We start from the raw sequence: 24,642 nt of genomic DNA, 5'->3' as shown, positions 1-24,642 counted from the left end.
CAAACTGCATTGCTGACACGGTCATGGAACTCCTGTTTCTACGTTGCTTAGAGCAGCCGTTAGGGGCTTCCCAGGCCGAAATCCGGCGCTATTTAGCGTCGGATCAATGTAATTTTAGGGCTGGAGAGCCCATTTTTCCGGCGGCCAGCTAAGGATGGATGAATTCTTTTGATAAACACTAGTAGAAAACAGGGATTTCGTGTGAGCCTTTTGTCGCGGGCGCGCCTGCACCCGCGACAAATGGCCTGACCACGTCGCCCCGAAACCATTTGGAGCGAGCCAGGCCTTTTATCGCGCCCTTTTATCGCGGGCCGTATTTTAGCAAGGTGATTGCATCTGATACACTTATGATGCAGATGAGTCATCCATGGATGTACGGTAACCGATGTGCTCCCGCTTTCAGAGAGGGCGTGAATTCTTTCCTGCTTGTGGCCGAGGCCAACAAGTCGAAGCAAGGTTTTATGTGTTGTCCATGTCTGAAATGTAAGAATGAGAAGGATTACTCTTGCTCAAGAGACATTAAGAGCCACCTGCTTCGGTTTGGATTCATGTCCAGCTATAATGTTTGGACCAAGCACGGAGAAGAAGGGGTTATGATGGAAGACGGCGATGAAGAAGAAGATAACGATGACCAGTACCGATCTATGTTCTCTGAATGCGATGATACCGCAATGGACGACAATGAAGAAGAAGGAGGTGAAGAACAGGCATCAGATGATCCTGTTGATGATGATCTTCGTCGGGCCATTTCTGATGCAAGAAGAGACTATGCCACGGATAAGGAGAGGTTGCAGTTCGACAAGATTTTAGAGGACCACCACAAATTGTTGTACCCAGGTTGTGAAAATGGACATAGAAAGCTGGGTAGCATATTGGAATTGCTAAAATGGAAGGCAGAGGTCGGTGTGACTGACTCGGGATTTGAGAAATTGATGATAATATTAAAGAAGCTGTTTCCAAGAAATAACGAATTGCCCGTCAGTACATATGAAGCAAAGAAGCTTGTCTGCCCTCTAGGATTAGATGTGCAGAAGATACATGCATGCATTAATGATTGTATCCTCTACCGCGGTGAGAAGTACGAGAATTTGAATAAATGCCCGATATGCGGTGCATTGCGGTATAAGATCAGAAAAGATGACCCTGGTGATGTTGAGGGCGAGCCACCCAGGAAGAGGGTTCCTGCGAAGGTGATGTGGTATGCTCCTATAATACCACGGTTGAAACGTTTGTTCAGAAACAAAGAGCATGCCAAGTTGTTGCGATGGCACATGGAAGAACGTAAGAAAGACGCGATGTTGAGGCACCCCGCTGATGGTCGGCAGTGGAGAAACATCGGGAGAGAGTTCCCGGATTTTGCAGGTGAGGCAAGGAACTTATACTTTGGTCTAAGTATAGATGGCATGAATCCTTTTGGGGAGCAGAGCTGCAGTCACAGCACCTGGCCCGTGACTCTATGTATCTACAACCTTCCTCCTTGGTTGTGCATGAAGCGGAAGTTCATTATGATGCCAGTGCTTATCCAAGGCCCAAAGCAACCGGGCAACGACATTGATGTGTACCTAAGGCCATTAGTCGATGAACTTTTGGAGTTGTGGGCCAAACCAGGTGTACGTGTGTGGGATGAGCACACCGAGCAAGAATTTGACTTACGAGCGTTGCTATTCGTAACCATCAATGATTGGCCTGCTCTTAGTAACATTTCAGGACAGACGAACAAAGGATACAATGCATTGATGTCTACGGGTGCTTCTATTCTTGTAGACAGTGTTGGGCCTCCAAGAGCAGAGGTTTGTAGAACAGCAGCAAGTTTCCCTTAAGTGGATCACCCAAGGTTTATCGAACTCAGGGAGGAAGAGGTCAAAGATATCCCTCTCATGCAACCCTGCAACCACAAAGCAAGAAGTCTCTTGTGTCCCCAACACACCTAATAGGTGCACTAGTTCAGCGAAGAGATAGTGAAATACAAGTGGTATGAATATATATGAGCAGTAGTAACGGCGCCAGAAAAGTGCTTGCTGGCGTGTGGTTGATGGTGGTAATATTGCAGGAAGTACAGATGCAGTAAAACAGTAAACAAACAGCGATAGCAGTATTTAGGAACAAGGCCTAGGGATCATACTTTCACTAGTGGACACTCTCAACATTGATCACATAACAGAATAAATAGATAGATGCTAGACTCTACACCCTCTTGTTGGATGATGAACACCACTAACTGTGTAGGATTACACGAACCCTCAATGCCGGAGTTAACAAGCTCCACAATATTCAATGTTCATATTTAAATAACCTTAGAGTGCATGACAGATCAACATAACCAAACCAAGTACTAACATAGCATGCACACTGTCACCTTCACACTACGAAAGGAGGAATAGATCATAGCAATAGTTAACTTCATAATATACAAGAGATCACAATCATAGCCTACGCCAAGTACTACACGATGCACACACTGTCACCATTACACCGTGCAGGAGGAACAAACTACTTTAATAACATCACTAGAGTAGCACACAGATAAATTGTGATACAAAACACATTGCAATCATAAAGAGATATAAATAAGCACTTCACTATGCCATTCATAACAGTGAATAAGTATTCTGTGAAATATAGCCTAAGAGACCCACACGGTGCACACACTGTCACCTTTACACACGTGGGACAAGGAGTCTCCGGAGATCACATAAGTAAAATCCACTTGACTAGCATAATGACATCTAGATTACAAGCATCATCATATGAATCTCAATCATGTAAGGCAGCTCATGAGATTATTGTATTGAAGCACATAGGAGAGAGATGAACCACATAACTACCGGTACAGCCCCGAGCCTCGATGGAGAACTACTCCCTCCTCATGGGAGACAGCAGCGGTGATGAAGATGGCGGTGGTGTCGATGGAGGAGCCTTCCGGGGGCACTTCCCCGTCCCGGCGGCGTGCCGGAACAAAGACTCCTATCCCCCAGATCTTGGCTTCGCGATGGTGGCGGCTCTGGAAGGTTTTCTCTGGTTTCGTCGAACGTGTCAGGGTTTTCGCGACGGAGGCTTTAAGTAGGTGGAAGGGCAAGGTCAGAGGGGGTCTGGGGCCACCAGACACTAGGGCGGCGCGCCCCCCTCCTGGGCCGCGCCGCCACCATGTGTGGGCCCCCTGTGGCCCCTCTCTGACGGTTCTCGGGGGTTTCTGGAAGCTTCGTGGAAAAATAGGATGCTGGGCATTGATTTCGTCCGATTCCGAGAATATTTCCTTACTAGGATTTCTGGAACCAAAAACAGCAGAAAACAGGAACTGGCCCTTCGGCATCTCGTCAATAGGTTAGTTCCGGAAAACGCATAAATATGACATATAATGTGTATAAAACATGTAGATATCATCAATAATGTGGCATGGAACATAAGAAATTATCGATACATCGGAGACGTATCAGCATCCCCAAGCTTAGTTCCTGCTCGTCCCGAGCAAGTAAACGATAACAAAGATAATTTCTGGAGTGACATGCCATCATAACCTTGATCATACTGTTGTAAGCATATGTAATGAATGCAGCGATCAAAACAATGGTAATGACATGAGTAAACAAATGAATCATAAAGCAAAGACTTTTCATGAATAGTACTTCAAGACAAGCATCAATAAGTCTTGCATAAGAGTTAACTCATAAAGCAATAATTCAAAGTAGAGGTATTGAAGCAACACAAAGGAAGATTAAGTTTCAGCGGTTGCTTTCAACTTATAACATGTATATCTCATGGATATTGTCAATGTAAAGTAATATAACAAGTGCAATATGCAAGTATGTAGGAATCAATGCACAGTTCACACAAGTGTTTGCTTCTTGAGGTGGAGAGAGATAGGTGAACTGACTCAACATAAAAGGTAAAAGAATGGCCCTTCGCAGAGGGAAGCATTGATTGCTATATTTATGCTAGAGCTTTTATTTTGAAAACATGAAACAATTTTGTTAACGGTAGTAATAAAGCATATGTATCATGTAAATTATATCTTACAAGTTGCAAGCCTCATGCATAGTATACTAATAGTGCCCGCACCTTGTCCTAATTAGCTTGGACTACCGGATCATCGCAATACACATGTTTTAACCAAGTGTCACAAAGGGGTACCTCCATGCCGCCTCGTACAAAGATCTAAGGAGAAAGCTCGCATTTTGGATTTCTCGCTTTTGATTATTCTCAACTTAGACATCCATACCGGGACAACATGGACAACATATAATGGACTCCTCTTTAATGCATAAGCATGTAGCAACAATTAGTGTTCTCTTATGAGATTGAGGATATATGTCCAAAACTGAAACTTCCACCATGATTCATGGCTTTAGTTAGCGGCCCAATGTTCTTCTCTAACAATATGCATGCTCTAACCATTAAAGTGGTAGATCTCCCTTACTTCAGACAAGACGGACATGCATAGCAACTCACATGATATTCAACAAAGTGTTGATGGCGTCCCCAGGAACATGGTTATCGCACAACAAGCAACTTAATAAGAGATAAAGTGCATAAGTACATATTCAATACCACAATAGTTTTTAGGCTATTTGTCCCATGAGCTATATATTGCAAAGGCGAAGGATGGAAATTTTAAAGGTAGCACTCAAGCAATTTACTTTGGAATGGCGGAGAAATACCATGTAGTAGGTAGGTATGGTGGACACAAATGGCATAGTGGTTGGCTCAAGGATTTTGGATGCATGAGAAGTATTCCCTCTCGATACAAGGCTTAGGCTAGCAAGGTTATTTGAAACAAACACAAGGATGAACCGGTGCAGCAAAACTCACATAAAAGACATATTGTAAACATTATAAGACTCTACACCGTCTTCCTTGTTGTTCAAACTCAATACTAGAAATTATCTAGACTTTAGAGAGACCAAATGTGCAAACCAAATTAGCAAGCTCTATGTATTTCTTCATTAATAGGTGCAAAGTATATGATGCAAGAGCTTAAACATGAGCACAACAATTGCCAAGTATCACATTATCCAAGACATTTTACCAATTACTACATGTAGCATTTTCCGTTTCCAACCATATAACAATGAACGAAGCAGTTCAACCTTAGCCATGAACATTATGAGATAAGAACACATGTGTTCATATGAACCAGCGGAGCGTGTCTCTCTCCCACACAAACATGATGGATCATATTTTATTCAAACAAAAACAAAAACAAACAGACGCTCCAAGTAAAGTACATAAGATGTGACCGAATAAAAATATAGTTTCAAGAGAAGTGACCTGATAATTTGTCGATGAAGAAGGGGATGCCTTGGGCATCCCCAAGCTTAGATGCTTGAGTATTCTTGAAATATGCAGGGATGAACCACGGGGGCATCCCCAAGCTTAGAGCTTTCACTCTTCTTGATCATAGTATATCATCCTCCTCTCTTGACCCTTGAAAACTTCCTCCACACCAAACTCGAAACAAACTCATTAGAGGGTTAGTGCATAATCAAAAATTCACATGTTCAGAGGTGACACAATCATTCTTAACACTTCTGGACATTTCTCAAAGCTACTGGAAGGTAATGGAACAAAGAAATCCACCCAACACAGCAAAAGAAGCAATGCGAAATAAAAGGCAGAATCTGTCAAAACAGAACAGTCCGTAAAGACGAATTTTATTGAGGCACCAGACTTGCTCATATGAAAATGCTCAAATTGAATGAAAGTTGCAAACATATCTGAGGATCACTCACGTAAATTGGCATAATTTTCTGAGTTACCTACAGATAATTAGGCCCAGATTCGTGACAGCAAGAAATTTATTTCTGCGCAGTAATCCAAATCTAGTATGAACCTTACTATCAAAGACTTTACTTGGCACAACAATGCAATAAAACTAAGATAAGGAGAGGTTGCTACAGTAGTAACAACTTCCAAGACACAAATACAAAATAAAAGTACTGTAGCAAAATAAACACATGGGTTATCTCCCAAGAAGTTCTTTCTTTATAGCCATTAAGATGGGCTCAGTAGTTTTTATGATGCACTCGCAAGAAATAGTATTTGAATCAAAAGAGAGCATCAAGAGGCAAATTCAAAACACATTTAAGCCTAACATTCTTCCTATGAAAAGGAATCTTGTAAATAAACAAGTTCATGAAGCATAATGCAACAAGCATAGAAAGATAAAACAAGTGTAACTTCAAAAATTTCAGCACATAGAGAGGCATTTTAGTAACATGAAAATTTCTACAACCATATTTTCCTCTCTCATAATAACTTTCAGTAGCATCATGAGCAAACTCAACAATATAACTATCACATAAAGCATTCTTATCATGAGTCTCATGCATAAAATTATTACTCTCCACATAAGCATAATCAATTTTATTAGTAATAGTGGGAGCAAATTCAACAAAGTAGCTATCATTATTATTTTCATCATCAAATATAGGAGGCATATTGTAATCATAATCAAATTTATCCTCCATAACAGGCGGTAACAAAAGACTACTATCATTATAATCATCATAAATAGGAGGCAAAGTATCATCAAAGTAAATTTTCTCCTCAATGCTTGGGGGACTAAAAATATCATGCTCATCAAAGCCAGCTTCCCCAAGCTTAGAATTTTCCATATCATTAGCAACAATGGTGTTCAAAGCGTTCATACTAATATGTTCCATAGGTGTTTTAATTTTCGCATCAAACCATCCATGTCTTAAATCAGGAAATAGAATAAGAAGCTCATTGTTGTCCATTATGCCAAACTAGTGTAAACAAGAAACAAAAAGATGCAATTGCAGGATCTAAAGGAAATAGCTTCGAGCACACACACGACGGCGCCGTAAAAATACTTTACCCGGGACCGGAGTATGAGAGCCTTTTACCTTTCCTCCCCGGCAACGGCGCCGTAAAAATAGCTTGATGTCTACGGGTGCTTCTATTCTTGTAGGCAGTGTTGGGCCTCCAAGAGCAGAGGTTTGTAGAACAGCAGACAAGTTTCCCTTAAGTGGATCACCCAAGGTTTATCGAACTCGGGGAGGAAGAGGTCAAAGATATCCCTCTCATGCAACCCCGCAACCACAAAGCAAGAAGTCTCTTGTGTCCCCAACACACCTAATAGGTGCACTAGTTCGGCGAAGAGATAGTGAAATACAAGTGGTATGAATATATATGAGCAGTAGTAACGGCGCCAGTAAAAGTGCTTGCCGGCGTGTGGTTGATGGTGGTAATATTGCAGGAAGTACAGATGCAATAAAACAAGTAAACAAACGGCGATAGCGATATTTAGGAACAAGGCCTAGGGATCATACTTTCACTAGTGGACACTCTCAACATTGATCACATAACAGAATAAATAGATAGATGCTAGACTCTACACCCTCTTGTTGGATGATGAACACCACTAACTGTGTAGGATTACACGAACCCTCAATGCCGGAGTTAACAAGCTCCACAATATTCAATGTTCATATTTAAATAACCTTAGAGTGCATGACAGATCAACATAACCAAACCAAGTACTAACATAGCATGCACACTCGTCACCTTCACACTACGAAAGGAGGAATAGATCACATCAATACCATCATAGCAATAGTTAACTTCATAATCTACAAGAGATCACAATCATAGCCTACGCCAAGTACTACACGATGCACACACTATCACCATTACACCGTGCAGGAGGAATAAACTACTTTAATAACATCACTAGAGTAGCACACAGATAAATTGTGATACAAAACACATTGCAATCATAAAGAGATATAAATAAACACTTCACTACGCCATTCATAACAGTGAATAAGTATTCTGTGAAATATAGCCTAAGAGACCCACACGGTGCACACACTGTCACCTTTACACACGTGGGACAAGGAGTCTCCGGAGATCACATAAGTAAAATCCACTTGACTAGCATAATGACATCTAGATTACAAGCATCATCATATGAATCTCAATCATGTAAGGCAGCACATGAGATTATTGTATTGAAGCACATAGGAGAGAGATGAACCACATAGCTACCGGTACAGCCCCGAGCCTCGATGGAGAACTACTCCCTCCTCATGGGAGACAGCAGCGGTGATGAAGATGGCGGTGGTGTCGATGGAGGAGCCTTCCGGGGGCACTTCCCCATCCCGGCGGCGTGCCGGAACAGAGACTCCTGTCCCCCAGATCTTGGCTTCGCGATGGTGGCGGCTCTGGAAGGTTTTCTCTGGTTTCGTCGAATGTGTCAGGGTTTTCGCGACGGAGGCTTTAAGTAGGCGGAAGGGCAAGGTCAGAGGGGGTCTGGGGCCACCAGACACTAGGGCGGCGCGCCCCCCTCCTGGGCCGCGCCTCCACCATGTGTGGGCCCCCTGTGGTCCCTCTCTGACGGTTCTCGGGTGTTCTGGAAGCTTCGTGGAAAAATAGGATGCTGGGCGTTGATTTCGTCCGATTCCGAGAATATTTACTTACTAGGATTTCTGGAACCAAAAACAGCAGAAAACAGGAACTGGCCCTTCGGCATCTCGTCAATAGGTTAGTTCCGGAAAACGCATAAATATGACATATAATGTGTATAAAACATGTAGATATCATCAATAATGTGGTATGGAACATAAGAAATTATCGATACGTCGGAGACGTATCATGCATGCACGCACTGTTTAGATGAGACTGAAATTAAATATTTGGGAAAAAGCAGAAAAGTTGTGTACCCGTTCAATCGTCGTTTCCTTCCGAACAAGCATCCCTTAAGGAAAAAAGGCAAGCATTTCGATGGCGAGGCTGACCGCCGTCCGAAGCCTGTCCCCCGTAGTGGTGCTGATATATTTGACATGGTCAAGGATTTAAATGTTATCTTTGGAAAGGGTCCAGGCAGTCGACCTGTTCCGAAAGACGATGACGGACACGCGCCCATGTGGAAGAAGAAATCTATTTTTTGGGAGCTAGAATATTGGAAAGTCCTGGAAGTCCGCTCCGCAATCGACGTGATGCACCTGACCAAGAATCTTTGTGTGAATATTCTAGGTTTTCTCGGGCGTGTATGGAAAGACAAAAGATACACCGAAGCACGGGAGGACCAGGAAAGTCATAAAGGACGAAACGGCAATCATCCAGGGCAGTTTGTAGGGCCTGCCAGCCTACGCTCTTACCAAACAAGAGAAGGAGATCTTTTTTGAAGCCCTATTCAGTATCAAGGTTCCGTCTGGTTTCTCGTCGAATATAAAGGGGATAGTAAATATGAAGGAGAAAAAATTCCAGAACCTGAAGTCCCATGACGGTCACGTGCTTATGACACAATTGCTTCCGGTTGCATTGAGGGGACTTCTACCAGAAAATGTTCGACTAGCCATTGTGAAGATATGTGCATTCCTCAACGCAATTTCTCGAAGGTAATGGATCCGGAAACTTTGTCGGGATTACAGGAAGATGTGGTCGAATGTCTTGTCGCCTTCGAGTTGTTGTTCCCACCATCCTTCTTCAATATTATGACGCACCTCCTCGTTCACCTAGTTGAAGAGATTAGAATTCTCGGTCCCGTATTTCTACACAATATGTTCCCCTTCGAGAGGTTCATGGGAGTCTTAAAGAAATATGTTCATAACCGAGCTAGGCCGGAAGGAAGTATCTCAAAGGGCTACGGAACTGAGGAGGTCATTGAGTTTTGTGTTGACTTTCTTCCTGACCTTAAGCCGATTGGTGTTCCTGAATCTCGGTATGAGGGGAGGCTGACTGGAAAAGGCACACTAGGAAGGAAAGCAACGGTGTGCAGGGACAAGATTTCTTTCAATCAAGCACACTACACAGTTCTATACAATTCCATCTTGGTGGCTCCGTACATCGAGAAACATAAGAATGCTTTACGAGAAATAAACCCGGGCCAGCCCGAGTCCTTGATTACACGTCAACACATGAATACCTTCGGCAGCTTGGTTGCAAAGACATCTCATTAATGACCCATCTGTTGTGGAGCAGCTGTACTTGTTGGCCAGGTTACCATCTTCAAACATATGTACATTCCAAGGGTACGAGATAAATGGGAATACATTTTACACGATCGACCAAGATAAAAAGAGCACCAACCAAAACAGCGGTGTCCGCTTCGATGCAAAAGACGAGAATGGGCAGACCACCACATATTATGGATACATAGAGGAGATATGGGAACTTGACTATGGTCCCACTTTTAAGGTCCCTTTGTTTCGGTGCAAATGGGTGAAGCTCAGCGGTATACATATTGACGATAAGTACGGTATGATAACAGTGGATCCCAACAATCTTGCGTACCTGGACGAGCCATTTGTCCTAGCCAGCGAGGTGGCTCAAGTTTTCTACGTGAAGGACATGTCTAGCAAATCAAGAAAAAGAAATCAACAAAAGAATACATCAACCGAGGAGCCAAAGCGCCACATAGTTCTTTCGGGGAAAAGAAACATCGTGGGAGTGGATGACAAGACAGACATGTCGAAGATTATAATAAGTTTAAAGAAATTCCGCCCTTCACGGTGAAAATTGACCCAAGCATCTTACTAAATGATGAAGATTCTCCATGGCTACGGCGTAGAAGATCACAACACTAGATGGCGATGTAATAATGTATTCTTCATATATAGTTCCCAAGACAATCTCTACATTTATGTAATAATGAGAACCCTTTCCCCAACACTGTTAGAGGAGACGGAGTCTTTCACGGGCTTGCAGGGAAATTTTTCCGAGGAGCAGCTTCCGAAGATGCCGTAGGGCGTGTGCACCAACGACATCTTCGAGAAGCTGCGCCACGGAGATTTCCCAACCCTCTCCTTCATCCATGGGAATGAAACTGTGCTTGGCTTGTTGATCTGCTTGGCAAGGCGTATCGATGCTCCTTTTATAGGCACGGCACCGCTTCTACTTTGTCTTGTTCCTTCGACAGGCGTCGTGCGCTACATGCTTTATCTCATCGAGCAGTGCGTCCACCCACGCGTCCTTATCCTGCCGACAGCTTTAGTCCCGGTTGCAGCCACCAACCGTGACAAAAGGTTACCGACACATCCTTATCCTCGCCGACAGCTTTAGTCCCGGTTGCAGCCACCAACCGTGACAAAAGGTTACCCGCACATCATCCCCCGCGATAAGGCCCTCCTAGATAAGCCTCCCACAGTCTTTTGTCCCGGTTTGAGCCTCCACCCGGGATGAAAGTTTCGCGCGCCACTTCGTTCCCGCCTATTTTCTTCCCGCATTCCCGCCATTTTTCCACTATATATATGTAGGCTTGGACTCATATCTGCAAACCTCATCACTCTCTCCCATGGCTTCCATCGTATGTCTAACACCCCGGGAGGCGGAGGCGCTTTGCGCCTCGAACTACCCCTGCCCGCCCGGCTACCGCGTCCCGACCGGCTGGTTGCTGAGCGTCGGAGGCGTACCGGTCCCTCCTATCCCTCTAGGTGTGCCACGCGAGATGGCCATCACGAACCACTACTATTTCGAGCTCACGCCTGAGCAGCGGAGGAATCCCCAATGGCATCCCGACTACAGCCCGACTTGGGACAGCTTCTTCATCAATCGGCGTGAGAGGGCGGTTGCCGTGTACGAGGAGGACGGCCCGCCTCCTTCGAACTTCAACGAGGCCGGCCGTCGGATGTGGTGGCGCGGCCGGACTCTCCAGAGCGTCATGGCCTATCGCGGCCCCCGCCTGCGCTACCCTCAATCCCAGCCCACGCGTGGTCATCCGCCGAGGTTCGACAACCGCGACCCCGATGGTAGCGACGATGACGTCGGCGACTATGATGACTACAGTGGCGACTATTATAGGGCTAGGCACGACTATGATTGAATGGCTCCAACATTCGAATCTGGCCATGTATCTTATTTTTCAGTTGAGCTCTGTACTTTAATTTCAGTTCAATCGTAATAAATTTCGTGTCAACCACTTTATTGAACAAAAACAACCGACAACGACTTTATAAACTAAATTTAAACTAATAGAACCGACAACGACTTTATTGAAATTACAATAAAATAGATAAATTACTAGTCTAGTCTCTACTCGTCGTCGGAGGTTGTCTCCGTCCAAATGTCATCCCACCGAGGGTCGTTTTCGGTCCAAGTTGTATTCGGGTTCTCGAGCTCGAAGGCGGCGACGGCCCGACGGTGGCGCCCGTTGGACCTGCGTTGTGCCCTAAGGTTAGCAAAGAACGCGTCGGTGTTGTCGACATCGTTGGGGAACTGCGCCCTCCACCGGCGCATCAACTGCTCGTCGCGCTCGGCGATGGCGATCCTGCGCTGCACTTGGCGGTGCCGGCGACGGTCCTCGTCGTCGACGAGGCACGGCGGTGGCGCGAGGAACTCCGCCTCCTCTAGCGATTCAACATCCGGGAAGTTCATGTCGCGCCCTGGCCGCCGAAAGCGCCACGCCGCCGCGTCGTAAGCGCGCGCCGCCAGCCTCCGGCGTGTTGTACGTGCCGAGGGTGAGGCGGAAGCCACCGGCGCGTATCTCGGCGGTGAACCTACCGCTCGGACGCACTCGAACGCCACGGAAACCGGACGCCCCTCGACGACGTGGAGGCATCCCGGAGATGAATGAGCGGAGGCGGTGGCGACGTGTGGTTGCGCCCGCACTCGTCGCTCTATATAGCGCACGCGGGGCATGGCACGTGTAAGCGGTGGCTACACCGTCGCACGCCGGCGTCGGCGGGGCGAGGCACGTGGAAGCGGTGGCTACACGTCGCACGCCGGCGTCGGCGGGGCGAGGCACGTGGAAGCGGTGACGACACGTCGCACGACGGCGTCGACGGGACGCGACACGTGTGGCACGGCGGCGGTGAAAAGGGGTGAAACATACACGACTATCCGTTTCATATGATGCGAGATGCAAATAGGTATATGGATGTCATATTCATGTTCATTAGCTTTTTCTGATCAATATTCATATATAAAACATTTGTATTTGAGTTACCATTCAAAAGTTATTGAAATAATAGTTTTATTAATTTAAAATAGAAAAAAGAAAAAGGGGTGAAGATCAGGGTATGCTGATCCGTGGCACAGCCCATCCAACGGCTCTAGGCCGTTGGATTCAAACGGCCAGAGCCGTTGGATGCAGTTCCCACGGATCAGCTCCTACCCCCTTTTGTCGCGGGTCGTGCCGCCGGCCCGCGATGGAGAAGCCGGCGGCTCCGGTGATGGAGAAGCCGATGGCTCCGGTGATCATGGAGAAGCCGGCGGCTCCGGTGATGGAGAAGCCGACGGCTCCGGTGATGGAGAAGCCGACGGCTCCGGTAATGACGAGGTATACGATCAGTTGAGGCATTAATGGAATTCTATATGTACATATGTATATAAATTAACTGATTTTTATTCTCTTAGGCCTCCGAAGATAAGTTGGAGAAACGAGGCCCGGCAAAGAGACTGGGCAAAAAAGACCACTTCAACATTGAAACTATATCACCGGAAGGCCAACCTGTGGCACCCGCGAGTGTCAGAGTGACATTGAAGAATCAGTGCGGAGTTGTGGTTAGAGATCATATCCCGATCACTGTTAGAGAATGGAACAAGACCAAGAACGTGTCCGAAGATCAGGTTGCCGATAGGTACAAGAACACACTTTTTGACGACCTCATGTCACATTTCACTTTGCCAAATTTGGGATCGGACTCTGAGAATGCCAAGCAGAGGACGCTAGTGAAGAAATGGGCTCTTAAGAAGATGGGGGAACTTTTCCGAGCGTATAAGAACCGGTTATGGAAAGCTTATAAGGCCGAGAACAAGCCTCCATTATTCGAAAACTACCTAGCGAAGCAGGAGCATAATTGGGAAGAATTTGTGAAGTACAAAGAATCGAAGGAGGCTGTGAACTCCGTCCAAGAAAAACAAGAAGAATGCAAGCGAAAAGAAATATCACCATCATACGGGGCGAGGGGCTACGAAGTAGCCATGCCTAAGTGGGATGCACAAGAGGCTGAGATGGAGCTGAAGGGGATCACTCCAGAACCCACGCGAGAAGGATGGGACATTAGGGCTCGAAATTGGTTCCTCGCGCATGGTTGTGAGTATGACATGAAGACAGGGAACATTGTTGAAAGTGACAGCAGGGTTAGGGTACCCAGGGAAAAATGGATTGCCGTGACGACAGATATAAAGGCGGGAAAACTAAAGTTTGCTCCCGATAGAGAGAAAGACTTGCTGACACTTGTCCTCGGTAATCCTGAGAAGGGAGGACGAACAAGAGGCTTCGGCCCTAGTGTTCCGTGGTCGCTTGGGTTTCCGGCCGACGCGGAGACTTATAGAAGCCGAGCGAGAGCTAAACAACGCGAGCTGGAGGTGCAGAATGACCGGATGGCCGAGTTCCAACGCCGACTTGACCAGCAGCAGCGGGAGATTCAGCAGCAGCAGCCGGGAGATAAATGAACTAAAAGGACAGCGCCAGCCAGATAATACCGCTGGCATATCTCAGCCGACGAGACAAGCAGCGTGGCCGACTCGGAGGCCCCTCCTAAACGGATGATAGATGGCGGTCCCGGCGACCCCGTGGATGGAATCAAGGAGCAAACACCTTGTGATCTCTATGTGGTGTTCAGGAACATGTCTGTTAAGGTGGCGGTCGGCTATGTCTTACCTGCATTTGGACCTGAAGGTGAGCCGGCAACATGGCATGGCAATCAGATTCCAGCTGGCTATGCTCGTGTCGGGGTGGATTCGGCTTGTACCGTCGTGGGAGACATTGGAGCTCGAAATCCCTGGAGGTGATGGGGGGCTTACACTCGGAGAGGTGCTCGGGAGAAATCATTCTCTCGGGAAAAGAAGAACATCAGGCTGCCGGGCTGGGTAGCCCCTAGTACCGTCCGAGCAGGTCACCATCACCTCCTCCAGGTGATCGCAGGCCACCATCACCTCCTCCTACTGATCACATGTCGCCACCATCACCCCATGGGTACGACGTCGACCACGACATCTGTAGTCCATCTCCATCTCCAGCGCCGCCGCCTCCGCCCACTAAGACTCGGAATGCACCCAGCCGGAAGCGTTTCAAGAGTCCTGTCCGCAAGATGTCGCCCCTCCCAAAAGTACCAAAGGTTCCTCCCCCCGTCCTTACGATCGTACTGCAGAGGAAAATGAGGCCATTGTTGCGAAATACAATTATGATTTTTTTCATAAGACAAAACCTCCAGCGCCAGAGCCACACACCGAGAAGCAAATAGCATATGCTACTTCTTTTCTGAACACACCATCGCAATATGACTTACACGAGAAGAAGGATGACTATACACGCCACCTTAAGAGGGTAATTGATGACAAGAAGCAGGATGAAAAGGCTAAGAGGAACAAGGATGACAAGGCTAAGAAGAAGGATATTGCTAGCACGAGCAAATCATCATCTAGAAGTGCAGCCGAGAAGAAGTCAAGTTCAACAAGTGCACCCCTCAAGGCCAAGCAAACGACAAAAGGCAAAAAGAGAAAGGAAGTTCCCCTCCTCGGAGATCAGCCCAAACAATCGATTCCAAGCACTCAAAGTGTTTAATGTTCCCAAGGTGTACCAGGAACAGGGTGGTTTCGATATGGAAGAAGCTGCAAAGCTAGCGGCTGCCTGTGACGTTACCGTGGAGGAATTGATGTATGCAGCAGATGTTGCACTACCCACTGCTGATATAGCTCCTAAATTTGTCTACGGGGCCGACTTGGTCAGCACAGAGCAGCTGCATAAACTGCCAACACATATGCGGAATTTGCATCAGTGGTACCTTGATGCATGCAAGGAGAACATAATGTACATCGTGGCGACTATACCATGGGAATATTACTACCGAAAGGAGGAGATCCATATTGAGATGAATGAACTCTGGCAGTTATTCAATTGAGAAGCCCTCGACAAATCTCTCATGAGTTGCTATTGCTTGTAAGTTGTTAACTACATATAAGTTCATTTTCATTCAGTTCATGTTCGTTCTCATTGCATATACTCATTATATCTTATGTGTTCTCTATTATGCAGACTGAAGATCGGTGAATGCAAAAGTAATAATATTATCAATATTGGGTTTATTGACCCGGATAAAATACATGTTCAAACGGTAAAGCATAACCGCAAAGATACGGGGAAACCTACTAAGGTTTTGGGGGAGCAATATTTCGTGATTCAATATTGTTTCCTTACAACTACGAGTGAGAGTCTTAATGATCTTTTATGCACATTCAATTTTTCTTACTCGATGTTAAGTGTAATTCCCGACGTATATACATAACATGTGCAACTTCCACTCGGATTCTACTAGACATTCAACCCGATAAGGGAATAGTTGAAGTAAGAGACCCACCGAGTAGAGGCGTGGACGGGTTCAGCGACTTGCAGAAGTTGCTCCAAGTGTAATTTCCTTCATCGCCGCGCTATATCTTTCGTGAGATATCAATTAATTATCCACTCATTCAATCACTCTTTTGCCTGGCAGGGCTTGGACCGCTTTCAAGTGACATCGTCAGGATGGTACCTGGGCACATTTACTCATGTACCGTGCCCTCAGCAGCCACAAGGGACAAATCTATGTGGATACTACGTTTGCGAGTCCATTCGCATGTTAACCACTGAGAAGCAGAACAAAAATAAATTCAACGTAAGCAATAACACTCACAACTTTATTTATTATCGTCAATATTTCGTTATCAAGATTGATATAGTCATACGCATCTCATTTTCGTATATAGGTGGACTACATGCGGGACAGACTCCAACCAAAGAAACACCTACTAGGAATTGCGGAGGAACTGGCGGGACTTTTGGTTAGAGAAGTACTAAACAACAAAGGCTTGTTTAGTCCAAATAGATGCTCTACCTCCAAATAGACGGTCGTTAGTACCGCTTGTCGATCGTGAGCTAAATGTATATATATATGTAAGGGGAATCTACATGTAAAGGGAATCGACTTTTGCTTCCAATATTTGTTTGATCGATCTATATATATATAATGAATGAACGTGTACCACTTCTAGTAGCGTACAAATATATCCAACTTTTATTTTCGAATGAAAAAATGAAATAACAGGCGGTCGGTGGCGGGGGGTGCTGCACCTCTCAAACCCTAAAGCAGCAGCGTTGTGCGCCCGCCACGTAGAGGGCCTTTTGTCGCGGGTGGTAATACCGCCCGCGACAAACGGGCCTGTCCCCTGCGCGCCCCGCGGCTGCCACGTGGTGGACCTTATGTCGCGCCTCCCTTGTCGTGGCTGGCCGCTCGCGACAAAAGGGTCATACGACCCGCGACATTAGGCCTGTTTTCCACTAGTGAAATAACGGCGAATTCGGACAAAATAAGGCGAAATTCGTTCAAACAAAAGCGAAATTTAAAGGTATTTAACATACGTAGGCGAGTTCGTACATATATAGGCCGAATTTGTACATATATTTGAATTCGGCCAGATGTCGTCGTCGCTCGAGTTCCCGGCGTTCGGCGTCGCAGGCGGCATCCCCGGGGAGGGGGGGGGGAGTTGCCGGCCTCGATGTGCGCGAGCACATGGGCGAGCGTGCGGCCCAGTGCACCCCACTAGCGGCGGCGGCGGCGTTGTTACGCGCTGGAGGAGGGGGAGGACCGTCGAAGGCTGCGAGTTCCCGTTCGTGCCGGAGACGGAAGAACTCGTTCCAGGCGTCGTAGTTGTCGGCGCGGTACCGCTCCTCCGCGCACTGATCGTCCGTGAGGGTGACCAGCACAGCGTCGATAGCGGCGTCGAGCTCGTCGCCTCCCACAGGAAGCGGCGGGATCGGGACCCCCCCCCCACCCCCCGCGCTCAGGCGCCATCCTCCGGGCACGCGGAAGTCCGGCGGTGCCGGGTAGCTCGCCATGTGCAGGAGTCCCGCCTCCCACTGGTGTAGGGAACGGCGGCCGAAGCCGTTGTTCGCCGCGCCGTGGCCCACCATTGCTCGCTGGTGGAGGTGGATTGGGGAGAGAAGACAGGGCTGGGGAGAGGAGGGAGATGGCGGTGGTGAATGCGGCGAGACGCGGTAGGTTCCGTGATAAATAGAGGGAGCCGCGCGTGAATCCGAGGCGACGCCGCGTGGAAGCTACGCATCCGGCGAAGTCTGACCGGCGACAGGCTTTTAAAGCGCGCGGAAGACGATTGGCATCTGTCGCCGACAAGTCGGGGCCACCATCCGCGCGGGAAGTTTTCTCGACGTTCGCGCGCTTTTGTTTCGTCCGGAGTCCCCGAGTGCTTCCCGGGGGGCCAGAGATGACCTGGGCTCGCCGTACGGATGAAAGCCCAAATTCGGGCGAAAACGAGATTTGGGGGTGCGGTAGGGCCGTTTTCGTCCATCCGAATGAAAAAAAGGTGTCATAGGGGCCTCGTCGGGGAGACGGCTGGAGATGCTCTTAGGATTATGATTATATAACCGAAGTAATCAACAGCAGCAAATTTTCTATTGCAGAATCTTATGCACTGCTAAAAGAGTGAAAGAATAGGTCAAAGATAGCATGAAATAATAGTTTCATACAACAAGTCACAGTTTTTATGGGGCATACCAACATTTCATAGCAAGCTGGACCTTCCGCCAAAAACATTTTATACTCAGATTATCAGCATAAACTAAATGTTGTGTGACCAGTCAGATTATACAGATCATATTCACTTTCTGTGTATCCAACAGAATTACCGACATGAATCTTTGGCCTGTGTATCAAATATACATATACATTCCTGGGGTAAAAGTAGGATACCCACCAAAAGTTTAAAAAATGTTATGTACCTTGAATGCCAAATAATCTGTGAGCATTAATACAACTTGTCCAGGGACATATAAAAGGAATATGAACCTCTCCGTGTATATTCTGTGGGCAAATGGAAAACTTTTTACAGTTAGCAAGAATATAGATATATGAAGTGCCCGTTGGTGCTTGCCAGGTCCTCGGTCTTGCTGAAGGTTGGCTCCACATAAGTAGTTATTAACCTCCGTAACAAATCAATGATACAAATCTAATGAAAAAGAATATGCCTCTCCACAACAAACAGATCCAAGTTTTGATGAAAATAATCAAAACTTGACCGCCGCCAGCATGTGTTTTCTCACCGATATCTCCCGATTTGCACCTTACTCATGCTGCTCTCCAATTTCTGTATGCTTGCTGCAACTCGTCCAACATTTGGTTGTGAATCAGTGTCGTCCTCATCAACAGTTCCGCTGTTTGTCTGTAACTTGGCCCCACTGCTGGGAACATCATCCGTGTTTGCCGTCACACTAGTACTCATGACATCGCTGGTTTCAACACTTCCAGCACTCGTGACATCACTGTTTTCAACCCTTCCAATGTTCGGTTTTACACTAGTACTGTTGGCATCAGCACTGGCAATACCTCCACTGCTGGGCTTCACATCCAAGTCCTTGACTTCACTATTGGCTATGCTTCCAGAGTTCCGCTTTGCATCCAAGTTCTTCATATAACTGTTCACAACACTACGAATGTTTCGCTTCCCTTCAGTGTTCTTGGCATCTCTGTTGGCAGCGCTTCCAATGCTGATCTTTCTGTCACTACTCTTATCATCCTTGCTGGCAATGCTCCCCAAACTGGGCTTTGTATCAATGATTTTGTCATCTTTGTTGGAGATGCTTCCAGTTAAAGGCTTTACATCAGAGATCCTTTTGACATTCTTGTTTGTGACGCTCCCAGTGTGGGCCTTTCCATCAGAGTTATGCCCATCCCTACTCATGATTGTACCAGTGTTGGGATTTACATCAGTGCTTTTGGAATTCCTATTTGCAATGCTTTCAGTGGGTCGTACTACATCAGCATTGTCAGTGTTACTGTTAATTCTGCTTCCAGTGTTCCCCTTTCCTTCAATTATCTTGGCACGACTGTCAGGCACACTTTCGACATTGCCTGTTACACCAATGCTCTTAGTAGCAATGTTGGCAACGGTCTTACCATCATCACACTGGAGCCATTTGTTCTGTAAGCACTGTGCAGCCGTTGGGCGCTTCTCTGGGGCAAAATCAAGTAAAGGGCCAAGAAACTCAGCAAATTCACGAGCATCTGATTGAGGAATTTTATATTTGTCAACTAGGACACGTTCAATAGACGAGATCTTCAGCCTTCTTATCCGTTTCAGATCTCCATGTCGGTCAAAATACTCCTTCGATTTTGTTCCCATCGTAGCAATCTGTGGCAAAAAAATATACTGGTGAGTTTGATAATTGTAACTAAAAGGTTAAGTCAGAATATAAGTACACATACCTTTTTTGGCATCTTTCCCAGAACCTCCATCATTAAAGCCAAGTGATCCTGCAATAACAGATCCTTAGTCCTTCATTAAATGCTTAAGAGATAGTACAAAGCAAATAATGAACTGACAACAGTGAGCTAACAAATATGTCTGAAGTCTATTAATATTAAATCAGACAGACTTTTCTTTTCCAGTTTCCTATAATTAATTCAAATCATTTATCTTTCCCCAGTCTTCACAATAATGCAAGTAAGCTCCCTTTCAAAAAGATAATCCAAGCATGCCGAAAGCAAACAAAATTCCAACTACATACTGTTTTATGCCGTTTCATTTCAGAACACTGCACATTAGTCAAATCTTATACACAATTAGATGTGGCGTCCTCTAGACTCTAGCAGGTACAGGTTAACATATGAAACATCCATGTGTTATCTGAAAGGTCTTCCAACTCTGTTTGGATTGTCAACATAATCTCATACATGGTATTAATGATACTTTGGATAAACAGGTCAAGTTGTGTCTTTAGCATGACATTCCAGGCAACAGATGATGTAGTATGTGTTAACATCGTTGCTACTTCACATTCCTCATATTCTACCTACCTTGCAAGTGCACCACATGATTTAAGGCAATTTAAAGGGCAACATCAAAGCATCATGGTTAGGTTACTGAGGAATGTAATAACTACCTCATCTTCGCTGTACCCATGCCCTTCCTTGGGTGTAAATAGCATTTCACCTGTTGCGAGCTCAAAAGCAATACACGCAAACGACCACATATCAACAGGAAATGAGTATCCTGAACCTAGAATGACCTCAGGCGCTCGGTACTGCCTTGTCTGAATAAAATCTGTAAACTGCTTGTCAGCCCAGCAAGCATTTCCAAAATCCACAATCTTGCATGTCATATCGATCCCTTCCAAGCTTCTCTCTGAGCGTGCAAACTCGGCAGCTGTTTTCCTTTTCTCAGCAAGCTTTGCAAGAACCCTCCTTGCTCTCATCTTCAGCTTCTTTTCAATCGGGTTAAGGACAGCTTCCCCGTTAGGATTCCCCTCAGGCCTATCAAGATTAGGTTTAAGTCCGGAGCGAATGGGGTCCTTGGAGGGATCGATTGTTGAAACAAGTAGGACGTTCTCAAGCTTCAGATCCGAATGGATGATTCCAAGCTCTCGGTGCAAGTAATCAAGACCTACCAAAATAGACCTGCATATCTCCCTCACCCTACCCAATCCAATGCCCTTGTAGCGGTTGTACTGTACTAGCTTAAGTAAGCTGTCCCCGAGGAATTCAAAAACAAGGCAGACATGCTGCCCATTTGGCCCCGTGTGCTTGAAGTGTTCTATCAGCTGGATGGTGTGTTTGCAGTTTTCCGGATCTCTCTTGGTGATCTCCGAGAGGAACTCAATCTCGTGAAGAGCGGCTTGAGCAAACTCTGGCGCGCTCTTCTGGATCTTAAGAGCCACGAATTTCTGCAAAGAAGAGAGCATAATCATGAGCATCGCATCCTATGCACAAGTGAATGAAACGAATTTGAATTTACACGCTATAATCTCACAACATCATGCCTGGAAGATGCAGGTAACCAGAAAAACTCCAGTCTGAAGTAATTTCGTGTTACTAACCAATATAATCTTTTATTAGATGCATTTATGGCATTATCTGCAGCATTAAAAGAACTGCCCAAGAGACCTTTTGTTTTTCCTCAAACGAGTAACTGTAATTTTCTAGGCCATAATTGGCAATTTAACTTGTGAATGAACATATAAAATCAGAGCCCGGTCATTTAAAAGTTAACTAATACTTCATCCCAATAGCAGCAGAAATGGATATACCACAAATTTCCCCTAAAGAAAGAAAGGACAAAACTAAATCCGGAGTCTAGTGAATCAGAAACCTATATCACATTCACCTAGCATCAGTCCCTTTCCGGGGGGGACCACTGGCATGGGCGCGCGCCCGCAACCAGGAGCTGACCCGCGAGACAGCGCCTTATGATCCGATCGATTCCTGCCTCTAATCGACAAAGGACGAGATCTAGTCGGCGCATGCATTACACGGAGGATACGATAGGATCGCGCCACGGCGCGATCGCTCCTCGATCTTCCGGTCCGGGGCGCGCGCGTGGGGGTGGGGAGAAAGGGACGGCGGAGGGATCAGTCGCGATCCTGGGCAGAGCAGGGTGGAATCAAGGCGCGCGACGGACCTGGGTCTCGAGGTCGAAGGCGAGCCAGACGGTGGAGAAGTTTCCCCAGCCGAGCTTGCGCTGGGCGACGTAGCGTCCGGCGGCGAACTGGTCCCCGGGGCGCACGGCGTGGTAGCCGCCCTTGCGGTAGCCGTCGACGCCCTCGTCCTCCTCCTCCTCGTCCCCCGACGACGACGGCGACAGCGACATGCTCCGATTGCTCGTCCTCCTCCTTCTCCTCCCGAGATCCGGCCTGCGGGCCCGCCTCGATCACCGGCGGCGGTGGCGACGGGGAGCCGTCGGTGGTGCGCTGGCGCTGGCACGTTGGTTGATTGGTTGGTTTGCTTCTTGGTTTGGTTGGGAATCGCGGAGGGAAAGGAGGCGATGGAGGCGACGGTGGTGGTGGCCGGGTGGGTGTTGCGTTCTTTACTTTTTTCAGGCGGAGGCGTGCAGGGCGAGGCCGAGGTTTCCCACCTTGCTCCTCCTATTTTTGATGTATTGCATGTTCTTCACCTGGAAATGTTTCGCTCTCAGGTTACCTGTTGTTCATGGAATGTGATGTTTCCCCCCCTTTTCTTCCGCTTTTGAGACATGAGAATATATTTATGCGCAAATTTAATTTGGCTCTGGATACATATACTTTCTTTGCGAAAAAATATATTTCCAAGTGTAGAATTTACATCTTCATTATATATGTGCATTCGTCAAGTTTCGCGAAAAAACGATATTTTGCGTGGTCTATGTAAAAGAAAATTACTGTGTGAAAAGCCTTATTTTTAGCACAAAATTTTATCTTTTTACACACGACAAGTTGACTTTTCATGAAACAACTTTGTGAAAACGTATCATATTGTATGTTTGAACTTTTTGTTTCAAATTTTAAAATATTTGGAAATGTGTCCAAGGTGCATTTCAAAATAAAGGGAGCTCCCGTATTTAGGTCCCACTAGTTCTTTGGCACTCCACATGTTCTATAATTCTTGTGTTTGAACTAAAACCATGGTAAGAATTAAGAAAAAATGAAAGAACTAAGAGAGGTCGTATCCATTCTGGGTAGAAACCCTCATAACTTATTAACCGAGCAAAACTATTTTTTCTTGCAAGGACGAGATAATCCTTTTTTTCTTGTTGGGGTGGGGGGAGGGGGGTTGAAATACAATTTGGCATGGACTCATTGCATGTGTAGGATTGCCTTATACTCGAAGCGATATAAATCACTAATGAATCCACCGACTAGCACATGCCGATAGTAATTGCTCGGAGGAGCAATAAAATTATTTCTTATCTGTGAATAAACAACTTGGAGAGGCTGAAGGCCGACCAAACACATTTTTTTGGCAGATCCAATAATTTCTTTAGTGGTTTTTTTTGGTTAACGAGTAATTAAGATCCACTTCAATGAAAATGTGTTTTAGAAATATTTATTTGAAAAATCAATTTTATTATATTCTCTAAATAAAATGCCCTTTATAGTTGTTTGAAATTGTTTACTATCAGTTGTGCAACACAATAATACCTTGTGATACCCCATGCGCGGAAACACGCATAGTCATAACTATCAGGATGATAAAGGAAGTATTCGATGCTTCATCTACCATATTTTCATCTGTATTATTGGCCCGAAACCCTGCTTTAGAATTTGTTATCTCCTTCACAAACATGGGAAATCATAATAACCATTACAGTAAGACCAGAAATGATTACAAGCAAACTGGCTCATACGCTAATTTTGGAGCCAAAGCATAATAAAAACCTTGCTCTAGAAAACAAATGAAGAACGTCAAATCATAAATATCATTGGCAGTAAGTTGCACGAGGGATAAAAAAAATATTGTCTGCAACGCAGCAGCAGCACATCAGGCTACGTGTGTGAATTGTAGCAAACACGAGGTGCCATACTCCTGTGAGCGTGTTAAAATTTTGCGACAGGTGCGAACAGCGCGAATATTTAGTTTGCTTGGGAATTCTTGTCGGGTTGGTGCCGGGCACCTTCGCCACATCATCTCTCCAGAAAGCGTCGTGGATTTGGTAGATCCTTCACATTGCAGCTGTCAACACAGTCACAATGCATGCGACCCGGCCATCATCTGCTGCGCTGCACTAATCCTCATCCATCACTAAATTATCTCTACTATTAAGAGCAAACTGGTGAATGTCTGGTGTCACATTTTTAGGATGGACAATAATACTCCCACGTCTCCTACCAAGATGATTTATCTCAACGCAATCTTGAAAAAAAAACCTGCTCTAGCAAAGAAAACGCAACTAACAAAATAACTCAGCCCGTGGATAACAAACAACTCCACACCATTAGAC

The 24,642-nt window shown here is 45.9% G+C and overlaps 1 protein-coding gene and 1 pseudogene across 1 annotated transcript; one reads left to right on the top strand and one right to left on the bottom strand.

Moving 5' to 3' along the window:
- Positions 1-413: 413 nt before the first annotated feature.
- On the top strand, positions 414-10,520 carry LOC124708125 (annotated as a pseudogene).
- Positions 10,521-18,562: 8,042 nt separating this feature from the next.
- LOC124650621 (serine/threonine-protein kinase SRPK-like) lies at positions 18,563-22,728 on the bottom strand. The gene is made up of 4 exons (XM_047190137.1): positions 22,348-22,728; positions 20,834-21,613; positions 20,157-20,204; positions 18,563-20,082 (listed from the first exon to the last, which is right to left on the bottom strand). Exons 1-4 carry the CDS (start codon positions 22,534-22,536, stop codon positions 18,991-18,993), a joined length of 2,109 nt encoding a protein of 702 aa, XP_047046093.1. The 5' UTR covers positions 22,537-22,728; the 3' UTR covers positions 18,563-18,990.
- Between the last annotated feature and the right edge of the window lie 1,914 nt (positions 22,729-24,642).

This window comes from Lolium rigidum, chromosome 4, assembly GCF_022539505.1.
Source record: "Lolium rigidum isolate FL_2022 chromosome 4, APGP_CSIRO_Lrig_0.1, whole genome shotgun sequence".
NCBI lineage: Eukaryota > Viridiplantae > Streptophyta > Magnoliopsida > Poales > Poaceae > Lolium > Lolium rigidum.
The sequence above is the reverse complement of the archived record's forward strand: the minus strand, read 5'-3'. Positions and strand labels throughout refer to the sequence as shown.

Excerpts from the sequence above, each read along its gene's own strand:
- LOC124650621 (XM_047190137.1), bottom strand. The coding sequence starts at position 22,536 with ATGTCGCTGTCGCCGTCGTCGTCGGGGGACGAGGAGGAGGAGGACGAG. Across the intron at positions 21,614-22,347 it reads CCTTCGACCTCGAGACCCAG|AAATTCGTGGCTCTTAAGAT; the intron begins GTCCGTCGCGCG and ends TCTTCTTTGCAG. Across the intron at positions 20,205-20,833 it reads ATGGGTACAGCGAAGATGAG|GATCACTTGGCTTTAATGAT; the intron begins GTAGTTATTACA and ends CTGTTATTGCAG.